This window comes from Colias croceus, chromosome 2 (genome assembly GCF_905220415.1).
Source record: "Colias croceus chromosome 2, ilColCroc2.1".
Taxonomy (NCBI): domain Eukaryota; kingdom Metazoa; phylum Arthropoda; class Insecta; order Lepidoptera; family Pieridae; genus Colias; species Colias croceus.
Window position 1 is genome coordinate 6,981,453 of NC_059538.1, and position 25,137 is coordinate 7,006,589.

The 25,137-nt window shown below is 40.7% G+C and overlaps 2 protein-coding genes across 2 annotated transcripts; both read right to left on the minus strand.

Annotated features, from left to right (window-relative positions):
- Positions 1 to 23: 23 nt before the first annotated feature.
- Positions 24 to 4,396, minus strand: LOC123705567. The gene is made up of 16 exons (XM_045654412.1): positions 4,262 to 4,396; positions 3,959 to 4,139; positions 3,673 to 3,804; positions 3,412 to 3,538; positions 3,267 to 3,330; positions 3,056 to 3,162; positions 2,431 to 2,544; positions 2,194 to 2,323; positions 1,976 to 2,122; positions 1,726 to 1,816; positions 1,493 to 1,648; positions 1,362 to 1,425; positions 1,181 to 1,285; positions 1,004 to 1,076; positions 725 to 925; positions 24 to 219 (listed from the first exon to the last, which is right to left on the minus strand). Exons 1-16 carry the CDS (start codon positions 4,319 to 4,321, stop codon positions 55 to 57), a joined length of 1,917 nt encoding a protein of 638 aa, XP_045510368.1. The 5' UTR covers positions 4,322 to 4,396; the 3' UTR covers positions 24 to 54.
- A 1,593-nt stretch (positions 4,397 to 5,989) lies between these two features.
- LOC123702886 (mediator of RNA polymerase II transcription subunit 14) lies at positions 5,990 to 25,113 on the minus strand. The gene is made up of 24 exons (XM_045650734.1): positions 24,688 to 25,113; positions 24,268 to 24,495; positions 23,785 to 23,989; positions 23,328 to 23,460; positions 23,014 to 23,248; positions 22,257 to 22,470; positions 19,920 to 20,137; positions 19,523 to 19,682; positions 19,020 to 19,160; positions 18,649 to 18,766; positions 18,301 to 18,443; positions 17,702 to 17,942; positions 17,338 to 17,475; positions 16,787 to 16,991; positions 12,121 to 12,280; positions 11,821 to 11,961; positions 11,449 to 11,542; positions 11,226 to 11,320; positions 10,709 to 10,940; positions 8,954 to 9,174; positions 8,495 to 8,656; positions 7,910 to 8,167; positions 7,354 to 7,487; positions 5,990 to 7,084 (listed from the first exon to the last, which is right to left on the minus strand). The coding sequence occupies exons 1-24, from the start codon at positions 24,822 to 24,824 to the stop codon at positions 6,964 to 6,966; spliced, it is 4,134 nt and encodes a 1,377-aa protein (XP_045506690.1). The 5' UTR covers positions 24,825 to 25,113; the 3' UTR covers positions 5,990 to 6,963.
- Between the last annotated feature and the right edge of the window lie 24 nt (positions 25,114 to 25,137).

Below are 25,137 nucleotides of genomic sequence, written 5' to 3' on the forward strand. Positions count from 1 at the left end.
TTCATCTTTAACTACAACAATAATAACATCGCGTTTATATAATATTATCCGTAATTAATTTCGAGTGCGTCTGCCTGATTTAATGAAACGATATACGTTAACACAAGCTCTAGTAGGCACAGAGAGCATCACACCGGCTAAAGGCACTAGTGCTAAGAACATAAATATGTGGGGCATTTCAGCATCGCTTAGAGCAGAAGCTTTCATCAATATGGTTGCCTGAAATTAAGAGAGCTCGTTTTATTCACTGAATTTAATATGAAGATAATATATTTATTCACGCTATCTTTAATGTAGGCTTATTGATTATTGCTTAGTACTCGTACGTGCTATAGCGTTCGTTCACTTTCAGTTGAATATTTTTACAAATAAATATTTATTTACACTTTGCTATTCTCTCAGTGACCCATAAAAATCGTAAAGATATAAGAAGGTGGATCATTTTTAAATTGTTGTTTTATTTCTTACTAGCTTTCCGCCTGCGGCTTCGCCCGCGTTTTCAAAGAAAAACCCGCATAGTTCCCGTTCCCGTGGGATTTCCGGGATAAAACCTAGCCTATATTACTCGTGGATAATGTAGCTTTCGAATGGTGAAAGAATTTTAAAAATCGGTCCAGTAGTTTATGAGCCTATTCATTACAATCAAACAAACAAACACAGTTTTCCTCTTTATAATATTAGTGTAGATAATTTTCTCACATAATTAAATGAGGCATGTACTAACAAAAGTAACAAATGGTATTATTTGCCATTGGGCGTCAATCCGTGTTGAACAAGCGTTCTCTTCTGTCGCAATATTCATGTCTGATACAAAGTCGTGACTGCGATATACGTATAGCATAGCGATTAGTTCTAACAGGCACACAAAAGGCATCGATATTCCCGTCATAATTGCATCGACACTTTCCAATAGTGCAAGTCCGCCCTAAAATCCAACAAATATAGAAAAAAAAACCGCAGAGCTTACGATTATTTCAAATTAATTAAGAACGAAAATACTCACGGTAGTAGCGTATAACAAGCTGAGACTCATACAACTCAATATGGTGCCTGCTACTACTACTTGTTCTGCAAACCTATTACAATATTTCAGGAGTAGGTATATAAGTTATAGAGAGCTGTTCAGCGTCGTATACATAAATATTATATTCGTAACGTTATCCAGACAAACTTCACTTACACTAATTTAACTTTGTATTCAAAGATTGTATGGAGAGCCGTTTTCACAGACATGTATGCCACAGTCATGTATGATAAGGCAAGACCGCTAAATATTAGTACAGACCTGAAAAATAATTAGATATCAAAATTAAAAATTCGTTCTGAGTGTGTGCACGTTGATTTATTCAGAAATCACTTACATAAAGTGCGAGTAATTACAGATCAAAACACATTTCGAGTACATAGGTATTATCCATAGTGTACCTAAAATCAAGATTGATTTTAAATATAATTTATTCACGCATTCATAATTACTGTGAACTATACCCACTTTCACGCATATTGTATGTTGCTTTTGTATTTGGCTGTATGTAGTCTACGAGAGCGCAAACAGCCGCACCGCTCGAGTGTAAGCCAGTCAATAATAATAATAGTCCACTATGCCATACATTTTCACTATTTAAATGTGGATCTATATGCCCCGAAGCTAAAAAAATAAATATTACGTATAACATGTAAGGTGTTAATATTTGGTTCCAAACATTAATCATTATACCTACTCACCGTAATGATTGAGTCCCTTTCCGTGAATTAGTTCAGTACCAGTACTAGCAGAATGTATATAGAGCGCTACTTCCAATGCATCTGCAATACCCTGTACAATATCGTTATATAATTATTATAATCACTGAATTACATACGCTCATGTATACGTTAATGTAATTATCAAAAAAATAAAAAATAACATATTATAATAGTAATAGCACAGACTAATAATAATATACTACGTATGTAATAGTATACAAAAGCATACAGCAAATATTTCTTTTACACCGATTCGGTAAACTCTACGTAAAGCTCGAGGTATGGAGGCGAGATTTGTAACAGCCGTGAATACTAATATTAATGACCAAATCCATGGTATTGCCAGTAGAAAAGTCTGCATATTATTCCAAATTAGCTGAAACATTTTGAATAAGAATACAATACCTATATTTTTTTAAACAGTAGTATTAGAATAGAGATACTGACTCGCCCGTATGCCAGACGTTCACTTATCATTAACAACCACAACGATATCCAAACAAGCACAATACTTAGCACAAGAGGCATATTAAACTGGCCAAAATTATAGTCTGTACGCAGTGAAGCCACCTCCACACTGAAAATTTATTAAGACATTTAAATAACGTACGTAATATATTTCAATATGCGTATAAAATGATGAGACATGTCTTAATATCTAAAAAATATTATTGATATACTTACTAGAAAAAGTTATATGCTGGAGTGCTATACAGTGTTGGGTAGCCAGAGCTATATTCCTCCTTACACATTTGTATTTGATGAGTATTTTTGCTTACATCTGAATCTCTTACATCGCTGAAAGCAGTATAATGATTTAAGATTTTATATGCAGCTCACAGCTCACTCCAACAATAAAGGACAAAAGTTCATGATTTATCAATGTAGACTATATTGTATTATAAACTAGCTAAGTTCTCTTGACAACTTAACACTTAAGTAGGTACTAAGTTTGATTGGTAGAGCGCACTAATCTCAGGAACTACGGGTGCGATTTGTCTCATTTATCGAAGAATTCTACTTATAAAATTATCACGCTAAGCCCAGTAGAAGCGGTCAGCGGAGGGATAAAACCACTGGGAGCAGCTAGTTAATATAATATTATATAGCTCAAGAGTTTGTTGCATTGTTTGCGCACTAGTTTTATGAATTACGAAATGAAGAATATTTTTTGTGTTGATGCTCTAAAATCGAATACAAGCTATATAACATGACGCTACGACCAATATAAATGAGTAGCAATGAAAGTAATCTAAGAAAATCATTATGTTTACTTATCAATTATTAAGTATACTTTTAAATATATCACCTCCTGAATGACGCATTTCTCCAAGCGAAATCGTCTGTACCCACAGTATAATATTCATCATCTCTATAATCTTCATCTACTTCTCCGACCGATAGTGAAAACCTAGACTATATAATTCTGATTATCTTACCATCGCATAAATAATTAAGTATAATAGTATCACGCAAACACGTATGACTATATATGTATTTTGAAAATATATTTAACCAACCTCCCTTAGAGTCAACGTAGAAATATCTTTAAGAACAGGATCATATGGCTTTAAATCAAAATCCCTGGAAAAATTAACAGTGACGGATAAAATATAATATCTTGGTTCAGATTTATTTTAACTTGTAGGTCCAGTGTCCACATACCTACAATATGTGAATGGTAATTTGGAATCCGATATTGAGTGTAATACATAAATCGCTGCTATCGCCGCTATAGTGCAACAGTTGATGGCACGTATTAATGTATTTATACATATTGCAATTCCAATACCTATAAGACCAATTATTTGAATTTATTTATAAAAACAATTTATGAAGATAGAGCATTTATTTCAGTTTTGTATATTTCTTTAAGATTATATATTTTTTTTCTTGAAAGACCCAGATAATTTCGGCTTTAGTTACCATCTAGCATAGGAATAATCCGAAAAGCGCGACCGGGACCACTGATACTCCACTGACCAAGGTATACTTCGAAATGACGCATAGGATTTGCCAAACTTGCAGTTGCCGTTACCAGAAACAATATGAAAAGGACTGGGAATTAATAATTTTATTATTGTTTTATGTAGTTACGAGTTTATTTTATGTAATGTATTAGCATTGATAATAAAATAGTTCTACTGACAATTGCCTTTTTTTCAATTTGCCTTTGGTATTTGCTAATATGAAAAATAATTGATATTCGTACAAAAACCACCAGTCAGAGCTGAAGCCGCAACTCGACAGTGCATAGTTAGAAATGCCCCTAAGGCCAGAGACCCGTATCGCAGTTTAGATCGTCCCGCAGGTCCGTGCCGCGCCCCGCTGCCCGCCGCATTATCCATCCCGGGGATGTGAGACGTTGATACCACGACAGACGTATCGCTTTGCTATTTTATAACATAAAATTATACTTTAAAGTAACAAAATAATAATAACGAGGAAGCCAATTAAACAAAATATTGCGAAGATTTCTATTCTAAAAATATTTTTCGTAAATGTGAAACAATACCATATTCCTGTTGTCGTATGTAAGTATTACATCCAGAGAATTTTGATTTCTGTTCGCCATTGTCTTTACTCAGTTAGATTTGGTAATGAAATTAAATTAAATATTCTGGTTTTGTTGATATACTTTTAGCTTAATATGTCATCATGACACTTTTGTCAGTAGTCCTCGCGTAGTCAGTATAAATAATATTTTTATTCTGCTTTGATTCTGCTGTGAATCGTGGTGGAACGTGGGTGGAACGGGTGGAACCTGTGGGTGGAACCGTCTTGTCTATACGGATCAGATAGGTACATTTTACACATAAACGATATTCGTGAAAATTTGTATATAAAGAGTGTGTGTTCCTTAGTGTGATTATTCCTCATGTTTCGATTTTATAGACAAACTGAATAAATGAAACGACTTAATTTTGCTAATTTTCTTTTATTAATCTTAATAACAATAAATTCTTATCCAACTAATTTAATAACTACTGTACATTTTTATAACTGTACGTACAAATGAGATTTTAGAAACACACATAAACACTATTCACATTTTGTTGGAATTTCGGCACCGATCGCGGTGTGGAGATTTTTAGTATACAAAAATATTCATATAACTTAAGATGTTTATAAATAGAGGGCTTAATAAATATTAATTGTTCTGAACGCCTATTGGTTTCGAAGTCAATTATTCTACAAAACATTTCTGGCTTTACCACTTGACAAAAAATAAACCTGGATTATTACAAAATTTAATTATCTATGTACGGCTAGAAAAATTATTGTACCTTAATGCAACAATGAGACATGATCTAAATTTACAGGATTAATAATTAATTGTATTTTTAATTTATACATTATTCATTATTTAATGATATACAAATCTGATTATGGTAAACTTTATACAACCTCTATGCCAAAGAACTATAATTTTCATAACACTCTACCAAATACATATTATGCAAAGCATTCATGTTACTAGGTAACCTCGAAAATATTGTTGCATTGACGTATACAACTAGACTCACTGTGGTCTTTTATAAGATCGCCGAAAAGGTCGCGTTGTAAAAATATACCATCAAATTTACATCTTATTTCGTAGTAGTAACGCTCAAAATCCATACTATATAATATTATAAATGCGAAAGTAACTCTGTCTGTCTGTTATTCAATCAGATCAGAATCAATCCTTAACTACTGAACCAATTTGCTTGAAATTCGGTTTAGAGATATTTTGATACCCGAGAAAGGACATAGGATAGGTTTTATCCCGGAAATCCCACGGGAACGGGAACTATGCGGGTTTTTCTTTGACTGCGCGGGCGACGCCGCGGGTGGAAAACTAGTATATTATAAACGCCTAGAACAAAAGTCTGCCTAATAGGCGCGGCTTGATTCGAACAGTGTTTGAGCGTGATTGATTCTATTTGTTTTGGTCGTCAATGGCAAAATGCTTAATATTAACCCTGTTTCTGAGAGATGATTCATAAATTTCTAACTAATTAGAGTCCGATTAGCATTTGTAAATATGTAAAGTTCATTGATATTGATGACATTGAATAATTGAAGTATTTTGAAGTGAAACTTTTTTAGGCACGTTGAGTAAAATTTCAAGGTCGCGTCATGGCAATACCATCACGTCATGGAGTAAGGCGACGATTTTGGTATCTTTGAATCTTGCCAAAGAAGTTTCACTTCTGACACGTGTGCTCGGCACACACGCCCTTTTTTATTCATGTAGGTGTACAACCAATTTTACTAAAAATGGTTTTAATAAATTATATTTTAGGAGCTCTCTGGTACTGGCACTCACAAAAGGCACATTTGCAATATTGATGTTTTAGAATCCATTACAAATGATTTCCAGCAATCGCCCAAGAGCTATTAATTAATATACTATTAATATTCTTATCTTCTCTCGTTATTTCCGATAAGGCATGTTTTATATGAAAGTCTTGTGGGGAAATCCAGAATAAAAATATAGTATGATCAAGAATATTCTTTGATGTAAATAAATAATTTATATGCCAAACATCCAAACATTAATTAACATCTTTAAATTTCTAGTAGTGGAAATTTCATATTCCGAATTTCGTTACAGCAAAAAAACACGATCCTATTGATATAATCTTTTATAAGAAATATTATACATCCAAAACATTGTTAAGTTAGTATTTGACTAGTAAGTCATTAATGATTATGATTACAAAAAAAAAATTATTATGTTGTTCTAGTATTCCCGCAAAAGCTATTGGACGGATATTTATGTAATTTTCATTGGTAGAGTAAAAAATAGTGTCTGTTTCGCAGATTCAATTAGTAGACTAACGTGTGATTAAATAAAATAAAACATTGTTTATGTGGTCCCTCACAAATAAACATTGCTTACAGATTCCATAAACTTGATTTCTTATAAAAACAATTGTTAATGTTATAGTATGAAATCTGTATATTAAAGAAACCATTGCAAAGAAATTGTAAGAAAACTACGAGGATTTATTCTACAAAGAAGAGGCTGCTTGCTACAATTTGTTTATAAGTTTGATATGGTGGGGAGTAGTTAAGAGATGTCTATAGTATATTCTAAATTATAGAGGTCACATTGAAAGATGACTACGAGGCTGCGTTCTACAAACAACTTATAAAGGTAGTTTTTAAGAGTAGTCTATGGTGCTACAAGGTAGAGGCCGCATTAAGCGGGTAGAGGGTGTGCAGGGGCTAGGAGGGCGGCGGTGCGGGGGGCGGGGGGGCGTCCTGCGGCAGAGAGAAGTTGATGAGCAGGTCCCGCACACCCGCCCACAGGATGCACTCGCCGTGCGGCTGGTGGAACTCTGCGAACCTGGAATCGATGTTTATGACTTAAATAAGGAGTGCTTGTTTTGAATATTGCGATTCTACAGTGAACACTAATGTGCTATTGGTGAGTGTTGCAAAAACAATGGATGGTAACATTTTTGACGTACAAGAATTGGTTATTTCAACATATAATAATAATTTACTATATGTAGTCCATAAAAATACTGGATTAACACCCTTTTAATAAGACATTATTTTTCTTAAATGTTTAATGTTTTATTCAAGAGAAATAGAGTGTGTCATTGTATTTACCGTTTGAGATGAAGGTTGACAGCGATGAGGTGCGGCTGCTGTGCGTCCCGGCGCTCAGCAATTTGCATCGCATTGGACTGAACGTCATATACCAGTGGAAGAACTAATTGTGTGTCACCGCGCGTCAGACAGATCTGTATACAATATTATTTAGGTGGTTATGAATTTAAATATGTAATCAATTTTTTTGAAATTATAAGTCATAATATACTTGTTTAGTGTTAAATTCAAAATAACAATAATATACTGTAGACGAGATATATCTGCCCTTTTATGCAATAAGAAAATCACAATTTCCATTACTTATAGCTTTCCCACATTATAATATTATTGTACAATATATATAAACCTCGTGTCACAATGTTTGTCCTCAATGGACTCCTAAACCACTTATCCGATTATAATAAAATTCGCACACCATGTGCAGTTCGATCCAACTTGAGAGATAGGATAGTTTAAATCTCAAATCGTTTTAGAGAAAGCGGGCGAAGCCGCGGGCGGTAAGCTAGTTGTACAATATAAAGTGTACAGCACAATGAGGAGACGTGGCACTCACGAAGAAGAGTATCTTGTGCTTGGCGAGCAGCACGGCGGGCTGTCCGGCGGGCACGATCTGCGGGCCGTGCGGCGGGATGCGCAGCGCCCACTGCAGCTGCCACAGCGCGGGCGCCACGGGCACCAGCTCGGCGCGCATGAGCGCCACCAGCGCGGGCAGCGCGGCCGGCGGCGCGCCCAGCGCGCGGCACCAGCCCTGCAGCGCCGTGCCGCGGTACGGCGCGATCGCCACGCGCTGCTCGAAGAACTTCTCCATCACCTGACATATTGTCGTTACGTGTCATTTTTTAATTCAATATGGTTATTGAAGATCACTGATAGCGTGGTTAACAACTAGGTACCTATAATCGACTAGTTGACTAGTGCACTAAACTGGGTGCATTCATAAGTTTTTAGTTGAGTATAAAATTGTTCAGTCAATGGAAGTATGATGTTAAAAAAAAAACATTTTTGGTATTTTTTTCTTCCTGTAAGATTTGAGATTTCTTAGTTTGTATTTACGTTATTTTGCGAAATTGCCGAAATCATTTATTTATTATTTATCTCTTCAAAATTAGATGACTCTATAAGCTTAAAAATAGTTTACCTGCAAGTCCTCAGCGGACCAATTGTCCTTATTATCGGGCAGCGGCGTGAGCTGCAGGTGCAGCGACTGCATGTGCTGCGGGTGCAGCGCCACGCGCGCCGCCAGACACGCCGTGTCGCAGCGGAACGTCAGGCTCGTCGCGTCCACCGACACCAGCGTCAACTGCGACATTGAGACAATTTAATAATTTGGCTTAACATTTTGATCTGATATTCTGGTTTTGTACTGCGTAAAAAATTATTTTTATGTGCATTTTAAACATTTTTTTTTATTAGCGTCTATTCCAGACCATAAAATAATTAAAATCACTTTAGTCTGGTTCTATTTTGTATTTGATTGACGTCTAAGTAGAACATCGAATAACAAAGTATTCATTATATTTGAACAAATAGCTTTCTAACGACGAACATTTTAAGCAGGAAGCGCTTTCCAATTACACATCAGCGGCGATATACTCACAAACTCCTCCTGCTGCACGGCGCGCTGCATGGCCCGCTTCATGTAGACGCAGGCGAGGAAGCGCTGCAGCGGCGCCAGCGCGGGGCCGGGCGGCGCGCCGGGCGGCGGCTCGCACGGCGTGCACAGCGCTTCCAGCTTGCTCACCGCCATGGGGGTGGCTGTGGCGCCCGCCCATGGACGGCCCCGCCCGCTCGCCGTGCTAGTTGAACTCGCTTGTGGACCTGATAATGTATACAACATTTTTTTATTTATTTATAAAGTAATCATACTAAAGACAACGTACATTTTCGATGAGACGTTCTTGCATTAACTTAATTTTATAATAAATATTAGAACTGCAAGCTAATTTTATTATAATTAAATACTACAGAATTTTGTGTAAATTAACACAATAAAGTAAATTACAAAAGTTTTAGTATTTATTTATTTATTTGATTTGCCAACAGATGAACCTACATCTTATATTTATAATATATATATATGTATTTTGACTATGTGACATAAATTAGCATGCATAGTAAGATGTAGATCCAATTACAGGCAAATACAACATGCATTTTTGAGTTGTATCAAATTATAGCTTCTAATCGTAGTATAAATTTTAATCAGAAAACATTATCAATCAGTATAATTTTTATGTAAAACGCTTTAACATGCAAACAAACTAAGAAAGTTGATGTCAACTTTTGTACTATTAAATAATCTATTATGTTCCCAACAAACTCTAGCAATGACGCTGTTGAAGCCTAAATTGGTTCTATATCTTTTGACAAAAAATACATTAGTTTTCCTAGAGTATCTCCTCGGAACAGCTATATTAATTTTTGATAGTAGATTAGGACAAATATACGAATTTGTAACAATTTTATATAACAACATTTGATCTGCCATCCATCTCCGATGTTTAATGCTACATTCACACGCTGGCTGTTTGTCACAAACACCGCAAACAGCAAACGAAGTCCCAATCACCAACCACAATCACCCAACACAAACAGCCATCCACATGCTAGGCGAACGTTCATAACATTCCGAATCGGCAAACATGCATCCTTAGATCTGGCAAGAAAACTGACACCGATGCCAAACACTGCCCAACACAAACACAAACAGGCAAACAACGACAAACACCCATCCACACGTCCGTGTTTGCTGTTTGCCATTGTTTGTCAAGCGTGTGGATGGGGCTTTATAGGTAGCACTTTTCTGAACATTTTGCAATTTCTCCATACAAACCCTAGGAGTTTTAGAGATTTCGTTACTATATTATTAATATGATGAATAAAACCTAATTCTTTATCAAATGTTACTCCTAAGTCTCGCACTTGGGTTATCTCCTCAAGGATGATATTATTTATGGAATACGAAGATGATTGAGGTTGTAACTTTTTGTAAAATTTTATAAATTTGCATTTATTTATATTTAACGGTAGCTTATTAGATACTGTCCATTCTGAGATTCGATTTAGATCGTCTTGAAGAAATTTAGCATCCTCTGTATTATATATATTTTTGAATATTTTAAGGTCATCCGCGAATAGTATAAATTTTGAGTGATTAATTTCATAGGACAAATCATTAATAAAAATTAAAAAAAGTAGTATCAAAAATAAGCAAACTGTATGAAATATACGAAAACGCAAGGTGCTGAACGAAAATATAACTCATTGTAATATTGGATAGACTGGTCTACGTTTAAAAAATTTACAATTTTATAAATTTATCTATAAATTGTAATTATGTTAGATAACGTACCTTTGTGTTCAATATGATGTCTGGGCGAGGGGTGGTGTCCGGGCGAGGGGCGAGGCAGCGAGGGCGAGGCGGGCCACGTGGTGAAGGGCGAGGTGGGGGGCGGGTGCGGGGACGCGGCGGGCGCCAGCGGGGAGGGCGCGAGGGGGGACGCGGGGGACGCGCCCACGCCCGCGCTGCCCGCCCCGCCCGCGCCGCCCGGCGGGGACGTCAGGTTGAACGAGCCGCCGCCCATCTGCAAGCGTACATACATTTATTATAGGAACAAGTTTTTGAACATATTTGAGCTAGTTATCGTTGGTTGGTTACATGGTTTTTTTTCCATCTAAGATAAATATTTAAACTACAAAAATACCTTAACGGTCTATAATATTAAATTTATAAATTACAAAAACAATAAAATGAGTAATAATCTAAACAAACTGACTTCATACCATTTCTACCTAAAAGGTTAGACAATTTGAAACAAGACAAGTATTTATTTTGAACAATAATTGATATATTATAACAATGCACTAACCTGATGCGCAGGCGAAGCGGGGTGTGGTGTAACGGGCGCTGAGTGTGGAGTATGCGGTTGCGGCGGCGTCAGCGGCGCCGGGAAACGTAGACCACCTGAGAATAACATGACACATTTTCAAAAGACTTATTCACACAGTCAAATTAGTCTCTGAAAAGTGTTAAGTATACTTTAATGTTATTTTTATTGTGTGATTACAGAATAATTAATGATTTTAACGTACCTGGTGGCATTGGCGACATTGGTGAAGGAGGATTGTCGTCCTCAGCGAGAAGCCGGGCACTAATGTTATCTTCAACATACCGTGACAAAAAAGCCTAGAAGATAAAATAGTTTTAATTATGGTCCAAGAATAAAAAAAATAGATATTAGTGGGTCCCACCCGGGGCAAATATTTGTGTGATGAACATGTTTGCTCTGTGTCTGGGTGTTAATTATCTATTTATGTATTTATTTAAAATTATATATATGTATGTTTATCAGCCATCTGGTTACCATAACACAAGCGAAAGCTTTGTATGGGATCAGACCGTGCCGTGTGTGAAAATTGTCCAGAAATATTTATTTATTAATAAATTTTACATTAAAATCTTACTTTTAATCCTTGAGCTGGGGCAAATTCATCGACAACTGGAGCACGGTCGAATTTAGAATAGGCACCATCTCTTATAGTGACTACATTGCCTCCTCGAATGCCAACTTCTAGTGAATAGGCACCCGCGTATATTATCCGAATCTGTAAATAAATTACATTTTGGAAGGAAATCTATTTAATGGAAAGACGAAAAGTAAAAAATTCTCTAACATAAACACAATTAAGAAACATCAAATTTTTTACAAAACAAAATATAATTTCTCAACAAAGCAATTTCATTCCTTTTATTTTTGAACATACCTTTCGCCACGAGTGAGCCAATAGTGTGAAAGTGGGCGTGGGCATAATAGTGCGCACGTGGTGCAAGCCGAGCTGTGGTAGCGTCGGCAGCCGGGATAGAGATAGCAGTGGCGCGTACGTCTCGCGAAGCACAACGCCCAGAGAGAGAAGATCCTTGTTCCTGTATTAAATTGAACATTACTTCTTATTTTAATAGCATTAACATAGAATAAAAAGTATTCACGCACTTTGATGGAAATCTGTAGATTGCATCTCTATAACGTGTTTATAGAGCCACTTACAGTAATCCAAAAGTAATAATGCGCATAGAAATCTTCGTCACTGTTCGGCAACTGTCATATTCTCGGAGCGTCCGAAGATGATATCTATATAGAGCGGTTAAATGCATTTTCTTCATGCATAATAATTTAGTCAAATTATATGTTTTGTGCCAAAAGAGATTAATATGTATTTGTAGGTAAGTAAGGATTTTGTTTCGATAATTCCTTGTAAGTAAATAGCGAGTATAACCCCACGATTGCGAATATATTATCTTTGTTGGATTGATTTACTTGGAAAATTTTATAGTACTTTTAAAGTGTCTTACTGAAGCTGGTGTAATAATGGAAGAAAAGAAGGTTAAAATAACACAAAATTTATATTGTACTAGCTTTCCGCCTGCGGCTTCGCCCGCGTTTTTAAAGAAAAACCCGCATAGTTCCCGTTCCCGCGGGATTTCCGGGATAAAACCTAGCCCATGTTACTTGTGGATAATGTAGCTTTCGAATGGTGAAAGAATTTTTAAAATCGGTCCAGTAGTTTATGAGCCTATTCATTACAATCAAACAAACAAACCAACAAACAAAGTTTACCTCTTTATAATATTAGCGTAGATAAAGTATGGTTTTCAAACACAGGTTTATATTTAAACCATATATGTAAATCTTATCAAAAAATCTCAGTTCAAAAGTATTTACAGTACTGATCATTTTTCAATACTATGACAATTACAAAAAAAAAATAAAAACAATCAAAATTAGGGATTATCTTTATTTCTGACATTTTAGATACATCGGAACTCTTCTTCATTTTCACTTTCCCTACTGCCATCACCTGTGTAAATCATTTCATCGATTAATTCAATTCACCTTTAAAAACAAAACCAAGAAGGGTACGTAATAGCAGCTCTATATAATTCCACACAGAGAGAACACGTGCAGTCACCACCAATATTTAAAGACAACTGACGGATTTTTGAGTTTTTTGACTGACAGTCAAAATCACCTGTCACCTACCGCTCGATTTGTTTTTGATTGTGTATGACCGTGAATTGACTTCTATTTCTTTTGAACAAGGTGTAAAATGCAAGTTCGTTGTTTAGGGCTCTTACGATTCAATGATTCGAGTGTCTTCGGAAATACGACAATTAGCGAAGATTTGCATGCGCATTATTAATTTTGTATTACTGTACTTATACGCTATTTCGATTTGTTGACATTTTTTTAGATTTTGCACTTAAAATTAATACGCACGCAGACAACGTATCCAAACGGCTAAGAAAATTATTTACTGTTTAAACATGTTAACATATTTAATTGTAAATCCAAAAGCGTAGTCTGTATTCTACAAAAACACTCTTTATAGCGAATGAATCGATGTTCATTAGCTGTTTAATAGTTCCTATAAAAGTCTGAGCCTTTATTATACACGCGGAGCAGCACACCCACCAGTTGAGGTGCAGGTCGAGGTGGTGGTGCAGCAGGTGGTGCGCGTTGGCGGCGGGCTGGTGCGCGGGCGTGGCCACGGTGTAGCGCTGCGAGCCCGCGCTCCACTGCAGCACGGCCGTCGCGCGCTGCGCCGGCCCGAAGCCCAGCACCAGCGAGCGGTACTGTATGTGGTATGTCACACTCACCAGTTGAGGTGCAGGTCGAGGTGGTGGTGCAGCAGGTGGTGCGCGTTGGCGGCGGGCTGGTGCGCGGGCGTGGCCACGGTGTAGCGCTGCGAGCCCGCGCTCCACTGCAGCACGGCCGTCGCGCGCTGCGCCGGCCCGAAGCCCAGCACCAGCGAGCGGTACTGTATGTGGTATGTCACACTCACCAGTTGAGGTGCAGGTCGAGGTGGTGGTGCAGCAGGTGGTGCGCGTTGGCGGCGGGCTGGTGCGCGGGCGTGGCCACGGTGTAGCGCTGCGAGCCCGCGCTCCACTGCAGCACGGCCGTCGCGCGCTGCGCCGGCCCGAAGCCCAGCACCAGCGAGCGGTACTGTATGTGGTATGTCACACTCACCAGTTGAGGTGCAGGTCGAGGTGGTGGTGCAGCAGGTGGTGCGCGTTGGCGGCGGGCTGGTGCGCGGGCGTGGCCACGGTGTAGCGCTGCGAGCCCGCGCTCCACTGCAGCACGGCCGTCGCGCGCTGCGCCGGCCCGAAGCCCAGCACCAGCGAGCGGTACTGTATGTGGTATGTCACACTCACCAGTTGAGGTGCAGGTCGAGGTGGTGGTGCAGCAGGTGGTGCGCGTTGGCGGCGGGCTGGTGCGCGGGCGTGGCCACGGTGTAGCGCTGCGAGCCCGCGCTCCACTGCAGCACGGCCGTCGCGCGCTGCGCCGGCCCGAAGCCCAGCACCAGCGAGCGGTACTGTATGTGGTATGTCACACTCACCAGTTGAGGTGCAGGTCGAGGTGGTGGTGCAGCAGGTGGTGCGCGTTGGCGGCGGGCTGGTGCGCGGGCGTGGCCACGGTGTAGCGCTGCGAGCCCGCGCTCCACTGCAGCACGGCCGTCGCGCGCTGCGCCGGCCCGAAGCCCAGCACCAGCGAGCGGTACTGTATGTGGTATGTCACACTCACCAGTTGAGGTGCAGGTCGAGGTGGTGGTGCAGCAGGTGGTGCGCGTTGGCGGCGGGCTGGTGCGCGGGCGTGGCCACGGTGTAGCGCTGCGAGCCCGCGCTCCACTGCAGCACGGCCGTCGCGCGCTGCGCCGGCCCGAAGCCCAGCACCAGCGAGCGGTACTGTATGTGGTATGTCACACTCACCAGTTGAGGTGCAGGTCGAGGTGGTGGTGCAGCAGGTGGTGCGCGTTGGCGGCGGGCTGGTGCGCGGGCGTGGCCACGGTGTAGCGCTGCGAGCCCGCGCTCCACTGCAGCACGGCCGTCGCGCGCTGCGCCGGCCCGAAGCCCAGCACCAGCGAGCGGTACTGTATGTGGTATGTCACACTCACCAGTTGAGGTGCAGGTCGAGGTGGTGGTGCAGCAGGTGGTGCGCGTTGGCGGCGGGCTGGTGCGCGGGCGTGGCCACGGTGTAGCGCTGCGAGCCCGCGCTCCACTGCAGCACGGCCGTCGCGCGCTGCGCCGGCCCGAAGCCCAGCACCAGCGAGCGGTACTGTATGTGGTATGTCACACTCACCAGTTGAGGTGCAGGTCGAGGTGGTGGTGCAGCAGGTGGTGCGCGTTGGCGGCGGGCTGGTGCGCGGGCGTGGCCACGGTGTAGCGCTGCGAGCCCGCGCTCCACTGCAGCACGGCCGTCGCGCGCTGCGCCGGCCCGAAGCCCAGCACCAGCGAGCGGTACTGTATGTGGTATGTCACACTCACCAGTTGAGGTGCAGGTCGAGGTGGTGGTGCAGCAGGTGGTGCGCGTTGGCGGCGGGCTGGTGCGCGGGCGTGGCCACGGTGTAGCGCTGCGAGCCCGCGCTCCACTGCAGCACGGCCGTCGCGCGCTGCGCCGGCCCGAAGCCCAGCACCAGCGAGCGGTACTGTATGTGGTATGTCACACTCACCAGTTGAGGTGCAGGTCGAGGTGGTGGTGCAGCAGGTGGTGCGCGTTGGCGGCGGGCTGGTGCGCGGGCGTGGCCACGGTGTAGCGCTGCGAGCCCGCGCTCCACTGCAGCACGGCCGTCGCGCGCTGCGCCGGCCCGAAGCCCAGCACCAGCGAGCGGTACTGTATGTGGTATGTCACACTCACCAGTTGAGGTGCAGGTCGAGGTGGTGGTGCAGCAGGTGGTGCGCGTTGGCGGCGGGCTGGTGCGCGGGCGTGGCCACGGTGTAGCGCTGCGAGCCCGCGCTCCACTGCAGCACGGCCGTCGCGCGCTGCGCCGGCCCGAAGCCCAGCACCAGCGAGCGGTACTGTATGTGGTATGTCACACTCACCAGTTGAGGTGCAGGTCGAGGTGGTGGTGCAGCAGGTGGTGCGCGTTGGCGGCGGGCTGGTGCGCGGGCGTGGCCACGGTGTAGCGCTGCGAGCCCGCGCTCCACTGCAGCACGGCCGTCGCGCGCTGCGCCGGCCCGAAGCCCAGCACCAGCGAGCGGTACTGTATGTGGTATGTCACACTCACCAGTTGAGGTGCAGGTCGAGGTGGTGGTGCAGCAGGTGGTGCGCGTTGGCGGCGGGCTGGTGCGCGGGCGTGGCCACGGTGTAGCGCTGCGAGCCCGCGCTCCACTGCAGCACGGCCGTCGCGCGCTGCGCCGGCCCGAAGCCCAGCACCAGCGAGCGGTACTGTATGTGGTATGTCACACTCACCAGTTGAGGTGCAGGTCGAGGTGGTGGTGCAGCAGGTGGTGCGCGTTGGCGGCGGGCTGGTGCGCGGGCGTGGCCACGGTGTAGCGCTGCGAGCCCGCGCTCCACTGCAGCACGGCCGTCGCGCGCTGCGCCGGCCCGAAGCCCAGCACCAGCGAGCGGTACTGTATGTGGTATGTCACACTCACCAGTTGAGGTGCAGGTCGAGGTGGTGGTGCAGCAGGTGGTGCGCGTTGGCGGCGGGCTGGTGCGCGGGCGTGGCCACGGTGTAGCGCTGCGAGCCCGCGCTCCACTGCAGCACGGCCGTCGCGCGCTGCGCCGGCCCGAAGCCCAGCACCAGCGAGCGGTACGTGTACGAGCGGATGCACACGCCCTGCCATAGCGTCTCGCGCTCTGTGCAACGTATGCAATTCTACAGACCGATACTCGATAGATTGTATTTTTTTTCAGCAATTATAGCAATTTCGGTATGAAGATAAGGTTGAAAATAATTGAATGAAAAACAAATCTAATTTACTAGCAATCATTGGTTAGGGAGTTTTTAGAGGCCTTTGTTTTTTTTAAAGAGTTTAACCGTGTTAGAGGTCTTTGTTGCATTAACAACTTCAATCTGATATTTTTCAAATTATTTTAAATTTTTAACAATATTTTCAATTCCCAATAAGTTAATTTATAATTTCAGATACATGTCTGTTACAATGCAGAAATAAAATTTTCATCCATTTTGTTATTTATTTACCTTGAGCAGGCCTTAACATGAAATCGTGTAGCAAAGTGTGTAGATGTACGATAGCTGCCCAGTCCGCAAGGAAGGCGTCTGCCGTGCGACCCGCGTCTGTACCCAGCTCGTATTGCAGGTACACGCAACGACGCTCACCTATTGAAAATAAATTCTTATATTTAGAAAAAGTATACGAAATTGGCGCGAATGTCGCACTTTTACCTAGATACCAATTTCGAGTCCGGCCATTTTTGCATAATCGCGATAAGTTACATTATACGTATTGCATTATTGTAATTAGTAGTTAACTAGACACAATTTATAGTAATATTCTCTTGTAAATATTCCTTTAAACTGAAGTTAAGAAGCTATTTGAACGCACCTTGCTCCTTAGGGTTAGGTGTGCGCACGGGCGACCCATGGAACACAAATTCCGCGGTCCACACTCGTGCCTGGTTCTTAGTAGTGAGGCGTACGGTAGCCGCAAGCAGGCGTGCCCGTAGTGCCGCCGCTGCGTGCGGGGGTGCGCCCTCCGCGAGCGGGAGAGATACGATGCGCATGCCTAGCGCTGACCCGCTCCACTCGGGCTGCACGCCGCCGTGCGTTACACCGCGGTTTGACAACTGGTACAATACAAAGTAAATTAGTCGAATGAAAGTATCGTTGTACTGTTTACAAGATATTCAAATTCATCAAACGATGAAGGATACTGAGACAAATAACATGTCTGAACATAGATAACGTGAATGCACACGTTTGGAAATTGAGTCATTCAGCTATTTCGTAATTCCAGTAACATTCAGTTATATAAAAATGTCAAGTATGATTGATTCGTAAAATTTTTAGTGCCTTCATTTGCATTTGGTAAATTATTATTTTTTTTTTTTTATACCAAATGCAAAAAAGGCACAATTTATCTAGATTAAAAAAACGTAAAATAGATGTTAAATAAATAAATCCAAATAAATTGAATAAGAATACCTCTTGAGCCAAATTAACGAAAGGCACCCGTTCGTCCGCAGCGGCGACCACGTGCGCCAGCTCGGGCAGGAAGTATGCGGGCTGCCGCACCTTCACCGATTTGGTGGAACTTGCAGACAACTTGCGTTTGCCCGGCTGCATACCTGAACATTTTAAAGATTTTTTAATAAACAGTTTTCGGAGTTGAGGGTATTGTTCTGTTACACAGTTATAAAAATGAGGCAGTTAAATTTACGGAATACTTTTTAGGGCACTAAACTATATTTAACTGAATTTAATTCTCAGTGTAAAATTGCGTAGTGAAGTAATTTATAAGATCATAGATTTTTTTCCATATTGTGAATTTACCTGGAGTATCCAGAGGTGTAAAAGGTCCATGTGTCAGCGTAAAAGTATCAAGTTCAACTAATGAATGGAGTTTCAAAAAACATCTTGCTGTCGCCGGCGACGCGCTGGTCGTAGATGACTGTAAAATTAAAATAAAATATTAATAATTTTGACTCCATTCTAGGCACTAGTTTGTCACAACGCATTCCTCTTTTATAATAGATATTTTGTAAAATAGCTACTACATTGATAATTATTTAATTTCTACCATATACTATCCGTTACATACATTCTCTCTTTATTTGCTGTTTCTGTAAGAGTTTTAAAAATTTGGAACATTTTATGAAGACCAAGAATATTATGCACACAAAATAAAGAAGACATATACGCACTTCGTCCTCGCACTCGTCGGGCGTGCACCTGCGCGCGCCGGCCAGGTGGAACGAGAGCGCGACGCTGCACGCGCTGCCGCTGTTCGTGCTGCTGCTCGTCGTCGCCGTGCTGCCAGCTGCCACCTCTTTCATTTCTACCACCTGTCATACACATGATATACGGTGTAACATTCAGATCAAACAGTATGAGAAAGTCAGCCATTTTAATGTGAAGAAAAGATGCATTTGTACATAAAAAAAGATGTATAACTCTTCGGGAATCGGACATTTTGAAAAAAACTTTGCCATTATTTCCAAAGGAGGTTCTGTTATAAGAAAAACATAAAAACTTCATGTCTAAAATGAATAAAATGCATTTTTCTAATTTATTTATATCTAAGAAAATAAATTATATAATTAAGTAGGCTTTTTCTTCTTGAAATTACAGGAAGATTAATTTTTGAAATGTATTGTAAACATTCACGGTTGGAATATTAAAAGAAAATGTGAAAAATACAACTTACAAGTATATGATCGGTATGTCGATGTAAGGTCACGTACAGGCGGTCAGGCGACAACTTGCTGAGCGGATGATCGGCACCGTGCAGGAAGGGCAAGTGTTCACACACACTTGCAGGTAAGTGTTGAAGTGTTTTCTCACAACGACGTGCCACCAACCAGAACCTATAAAAAGATATGATGAATTTAAAAACAATAGAACGAACCATACAATACAGACTAATGTTTACAATTTGCTTAATCTTTACTCTTGCTTTACTATAGTTATTTTGGTTTATAATTCCAACGCAGTCAAATTCAATAAATTCACGTCCCTTCAACCTTTCTTTATGAATTAATGAGGCAACTAACACTATAACTGAAAGCAAATATTTATTTCTATTACGTCAATACATAACATACCTAAGCTGCGTGAGCATCGGTCGCAGCGCTCTCAGGTCAGCCGCAGCCAGCACGGCAGCGAGCTCGGCCATCTTGGGCGTGGCGGGGTATGCGGGCACGCGCGCGCGCAGCTTGCCGCCGTGCGCGCCCACCGACACCAGCAGCTGCTCCGCGCGCAGGCACGGCGACACCACCGAGCACGCCAGCACGCACGGCCACCCGCCCACCATGCACTCCACCTTGTGCAAATTATATTTATCTTTATTATAAGTTTACGTAACATTTACAGATGAGATTCATACAGTGACTTGAAACGAACTAGTGTTTCATTTATGTTTTAAATATCAAATAAAACAAACTCTAACCCTCTGTAGCATTATGTAGACTGTAAGCAACATACCGTTCAAAGTCCTATAAAATTCGTAAATCTAATTTGAAAACGTTTTCAAGCACTGTTGCCCTAAGTCTACAGTCCGAACTACCGGAAAAGTACAACGGCATATCACTAGATGGAGTTACTGGCTTCAAAACACAATTCATATTGCATTCGTTTGTGAAAACGGAAGGTGACGGTTGAGTGCATATTGGAAAAATAAAAAGTATAGTTTTACGAGTGGTTTTCGTCGTTTTTTTTTTTTATAAATTGGACAGGTAAGTGTTTGTATTTTACGATATAATATTAAATTTGACAATTTTTTAAGATTTTCCTTGGTTTTTGCTAGTATTTTTTGTTTGTTGCCCACAGGCTACATCAGGCTAAAAGTGTAGGTGCTTTGTTTGTTTGATCTTTTATTATGATTATTTTTATTTTGTTACAGCATGTCTCATAAGCGCTCTCTTTGTGATGAAGACATTGCTTCTGCATTGCTTGATGGTGCAGATAGTGACGATGGCTTAGATCACGATGACGATAGCCTCGCAGACCCAGATTTTATACTAGATTTGAAAAATCTTGAGGATATTGATGTGAACTCCATAATAGACCGATCATGAAAGTAATTCGGTTGAGTTAGAAAGCGCACCATCTTGCGATACTTCTGATGGACCCCTCAGGCAAAGAAATCACGTGAGAAGCCAGCAAAACTAAACTTACGCTGGAAAAAGAAGAACCTAGAATTGAATGAAGAACAGCTCAGATTCACAGGAAACAAGACTCTGGGTCCTGATCTTCTAGTACTGGATACTCCTATACAATTCTTTTTACACCTCTTTCCACAGGAACTATTAAAAAAAAATTCTGAGGAGACTAATTTATATCAAGTGCAGAAAGATCCGAATTCTTTTCGGTTGTCTGAGGAAGACGTCAGGCAATTCATGGGTGTGGTGTATATAATGTCTCTTGTGCCATTACCTCGAGTAACAAACCACTGGAGTTCCATACTTAGGAACACCTGTAATACAGCAAGCCATGCCAGGCACGTGTATATAAAACGTCCCAATGTGGTAGGAGAGTACAATCGCCATATGGGTGGCGTCGACCTCCTTGACAGCCTCATGGGTATCTATAAGATTCGCTTGCGAAGTAAAAGATGGCCAATGCGTCTGTTTTACCATTACCTGGATCTTACGATGGTAAATTCGTGGCTTCTGTACAAAAGGGTTACTAAGGTCAAAGACTTTAAACTACCCCATCAAGCCATTATCGTCGGCAGACTTTCGCTTGGAAGTTGGTGTGACACTTTGTAAAATGGGTTTCAAACCTAGTGTATCTACTCGTCGGTCTTTGGAGACTGAGATTCAAGCAAAAAAAAAAAAGACCCGGCTCAGCATGTGCCACCTAAAGCAGTTCGGCAAGACCAGATTGGCCACTGGCCACAATGGTCTGATAAAAAAATTAGTTGTAAGTTACCGAAGTGTAATGGATTTACTCACAACGTCTGTGAAAAATGTGGGGTAGCTTTAAAAACCAAAAATTGTTTTAGAAACTTTCATCTCTCTTAATATTGGCTGCAGAATTGTACCTTTTATTTGACCTTTTATCTCAGTGTTGCTCCTAGGCAACACTCCCTATTTTTGTAATTTTCTTGATAAATATTAAAATAAATCAAAATTCCAAAAACACATGTATTTTTTTTTTTTTTTAAGTCAAATCCGAAAAAACGAAATATCTTCAAGCTTATGAGTGACAGAGGGCTAAGAGTCTAAGTTATAATAAACTAGCTGTACCGCGCGGTTTTACCCACGTGGCTCCGCTTCTGTTGGTCTTAGCGTGATAATATAATATACTATATTACTCGTGGATAATGTAGCTTTCGAATGGTGAAAGAATTTTTAAAATCGGTCCAGGAGTTAAAAGATGTATAAGAATTACGATATAATAGTTATAATTACGAAGTAATAGTTCAAAAACATACATACCCCCAAATCGTTCAACAGCACTTTAAGATCATTAAGCCGTTGACGTGAACGCACGTGCACTGTGTGCGCAAGGAGCCGCTCCATAGACGGCGCGTGCGGTGTGAGCGCGGCCGCGACCCGCTCCCCACCTGCAAGTGCGGGCACGTGCCACACGCACAGGGACTCGCCCTCCGCGCCTATGATCAACCGGTAACCTAGCTCGCATCCTAACTCCCTGTAGGAAAAGTAAAATTATGTTGGTGGGCGACTTTGAAAAATAAAAAGCGTGTGTGCCGAGCACACTTGTCAGCAGTGAAATTTCTTTGGCAAGATTTAACGATACCAAAATCGTCGTAATCTATAAATAGTAGTAGTACTTGATAAATTAATGATCAAATCACATGTCAATTTTAAAAATAGGAAATTAATACACATACAAAGTCTTATGTTGCCAGACTGGAGAAACACCCGAACAAACTAGCTAGCCAACTGATAAAAAAGTCCTACCACAATCGACTGAAAAGAAAAGATATAATCTAGCTTTACTACTTACTTGAAGAGAAGTTGTCCTCACTGGAGGGCTCGCTCTAAATGCCAAACCTTGCCTGACAACACATCCGCTCATAGCGAAAACCGCTGATTGCAGATAAAAAAAAAAAAAAAAAAAAAAAAAAAAAAAAAAAAATCACATGTCAATCATGTTCCAATGAAATAATACTTATTGATTAATATTAAAACTACATATTTATAAAGTAACTGTGACATATTTTTTAATTACCTCCAATAAGAGACTTGTAGTTTTTGTCCAGGTATGTATTTATCCACTTGTAAATGGCGGGCTAAGCGATCTCTACATAGCCTCAAAGTTTGGGTATACAAAAGTTCCAAAGATAGTGATCGGCAGAAGAATCGTAATGCTGTGAGGGCTCCATTTAAACCAGCGGCGGCTAGACGTGCTTGAGCTACACCTCGCAACCAGTTCAGCTGAGAACTGTGTACTAAAGGTTTCCCTTCTGAAATAAATGAAAAATTTTCAGCAGGAAAATCAATAAATATCCAATAAGTTGATGTATATTGTTTGGTTATACCTACCACCAGTTTCATTATCTTGTATTAGAATAGCAATATCTAATAAACGCCAAGGCACATTTGGTCCGTCACCCATCACTGTTAAAGAGACACTAAACTCTTGACCCACTGTAAAAGTGGCTCTTCCATTTTCAACCTTAAATATACATGTACAGAAAAATATTAATCAGTAATTGTCTTGTGTTTAAAAAGCATGTTATTTTTATACAAAAATAATTCATACCGTTATAATACATATTACAATAATTAATACAACCTAGGTCTAGGGTTTAATAATGAAGAATAACGTAAAGAAACAACTCTGAAGTAGATTATTGGTGATTTGTATTGCCCTATATTCTTGAGGACACAAGATTAGGTTCCTTTAAAAAAACATGACAGTAATAAGACTAGTATGGCAATGTATGACATATTTTTTTATCGCTAAAACATCAAGAAAATAGGGATTAGTAATTGTTACCTTTAAATTTCTAACATCACACGGTAAGGAGGCTGTTGTTAATCTTTGACGAACAATATGAGCAAGAGCTCGCAATGTTGACCTTCTTTCAGTAGGAGTGAGAGAAGGAGGAGGAACCAGACGTTCCCGTATCACAGCTGGAAGTCTACTGTATGTGCCTAATGTTAACACTTCCACTGCTGCAGCCATGTGGAATGTTGGTAACCTGTTAAATATTGTTGCTTATAGAGAAATCGAAACTGGGAGTTTCCTCTGGTCAAAAACAAGTCCATTTATGGACATATGGGGTTTATTCATTCCCCTTATTGTATAATTCAACATTCAATTTTATAATTCAAGGATTCAGTTTTAGGTAAAATAAATAAAATTAAATGCCATGCAAACATATGAATACATGGTCTCAAAATAAATTTATAATAACAAATTAGCTAATACAAGGATGAAACTTTTTCTATGGTTATTATAGATTATTAACATGCACACCTGGCATGGACTAGAGTTTCTCGAGCTACTCTTGCTAGAACATCTGCTGTTTCCACAAAAAGAAGAGCTTGTTTGTCCAAAAATGCCATAATATGGGCTGATCTATCTACTTTAGTAGCACTGCTTGCCCACTTGACGAGCGCTAACAGGCGTACAAATAGTTGCCGTGTGCGAGCACTAAATTTGTAAATTTCAATCTTACGCTCCATATCTGTTTTACGGGGTAACCTGAAAGATGCAAACAAATATTTAATCAGTTAATAAAATATAGACATTAAGATTATGATTTCAAACACTGAAACATTGGCTCTGTTAATCAAGCAATTTATATGTTATGGCTGAACGAAACAATAGTGTAAATATTACTTATACATATATAAATTATGATAATAACAAAATGAACAGAAGAAAAACACTTACAACTCGGCTAAAACTGTTAATTCATCATAAGTTCTTTGGACTATGAAATCTATTAAGAGTCCCAGTGAGATAGAGCCTCCCCGGGCACCGCCACCTTCGGTACCCTGGGTACATCCTTCTATAGAAACAGGAACCATGGTTGATGGTATTGTAATTAAAATTCTCACAGAAATAAATAAGCCGCCCTAATGTAGCTTAACTTTCATTTTAGACGCTACTTGCATAGAGTATTGGTCATTTTAAATTTAATAATTTTAATGTGTATCGCATTTTAGGGTTATTTTAAATTATAAAAATATGATTTAATATTTATCACAAAAGTCAGGTTTCAAACAATTGACGAAAATAAATCACAATAACTTGACTAAATCCACCGTGATTTTAATATTAAAAAATTCCAAATACTGCCAAATACCAATACAATCACAGAACAATAATGTTCAATGTTGC

Bases quoted from the DNA above. Each gene is read 5' to 3' on its own strand.
- LOC123705567 (XM_045654412.1), bottom strand. From the start codon at position 4,321: ATGGCGAACAGAAATCAAAATTCTCTGGATGTAATACTTACATACGAC. The intron at 4,140-4,261 runs GTATTGTTTCAC...GTTATAAAATAG, and splicing joins CATACGACAACAGGAATATG to CAAAGCGATACGTCTGTCGT. The intron at 1,426-1,492 runs GTGGGTATAGTT...TCTTGATTTTAG, and splicing joins AACATACAATATGCGTGAAA to GTACACTATGGATAATACCT.
- LOC123702886 (XM_045650734.1), bottom strand. From the start codon at position 24,824: ATGGTTCCTGTTTCTATAGAAGGATGTACCCAGGGTACCGAAGGTGGC. The intron at 17,943-18,300 runs GTATTCTTATTC...GTATTGTACCAG, and splicing joins TCGTTAATTTGGCTCAAGAG to TTGTCAAACCGCGGTGTAAC. The intron at 16,992-17,337 runs GTAAATAAATAA...TACGTTGCACAG, and splicing joins CATGTTAAGGCCTGCTCAAG to AGCGCGAGACGCTATGGCAG.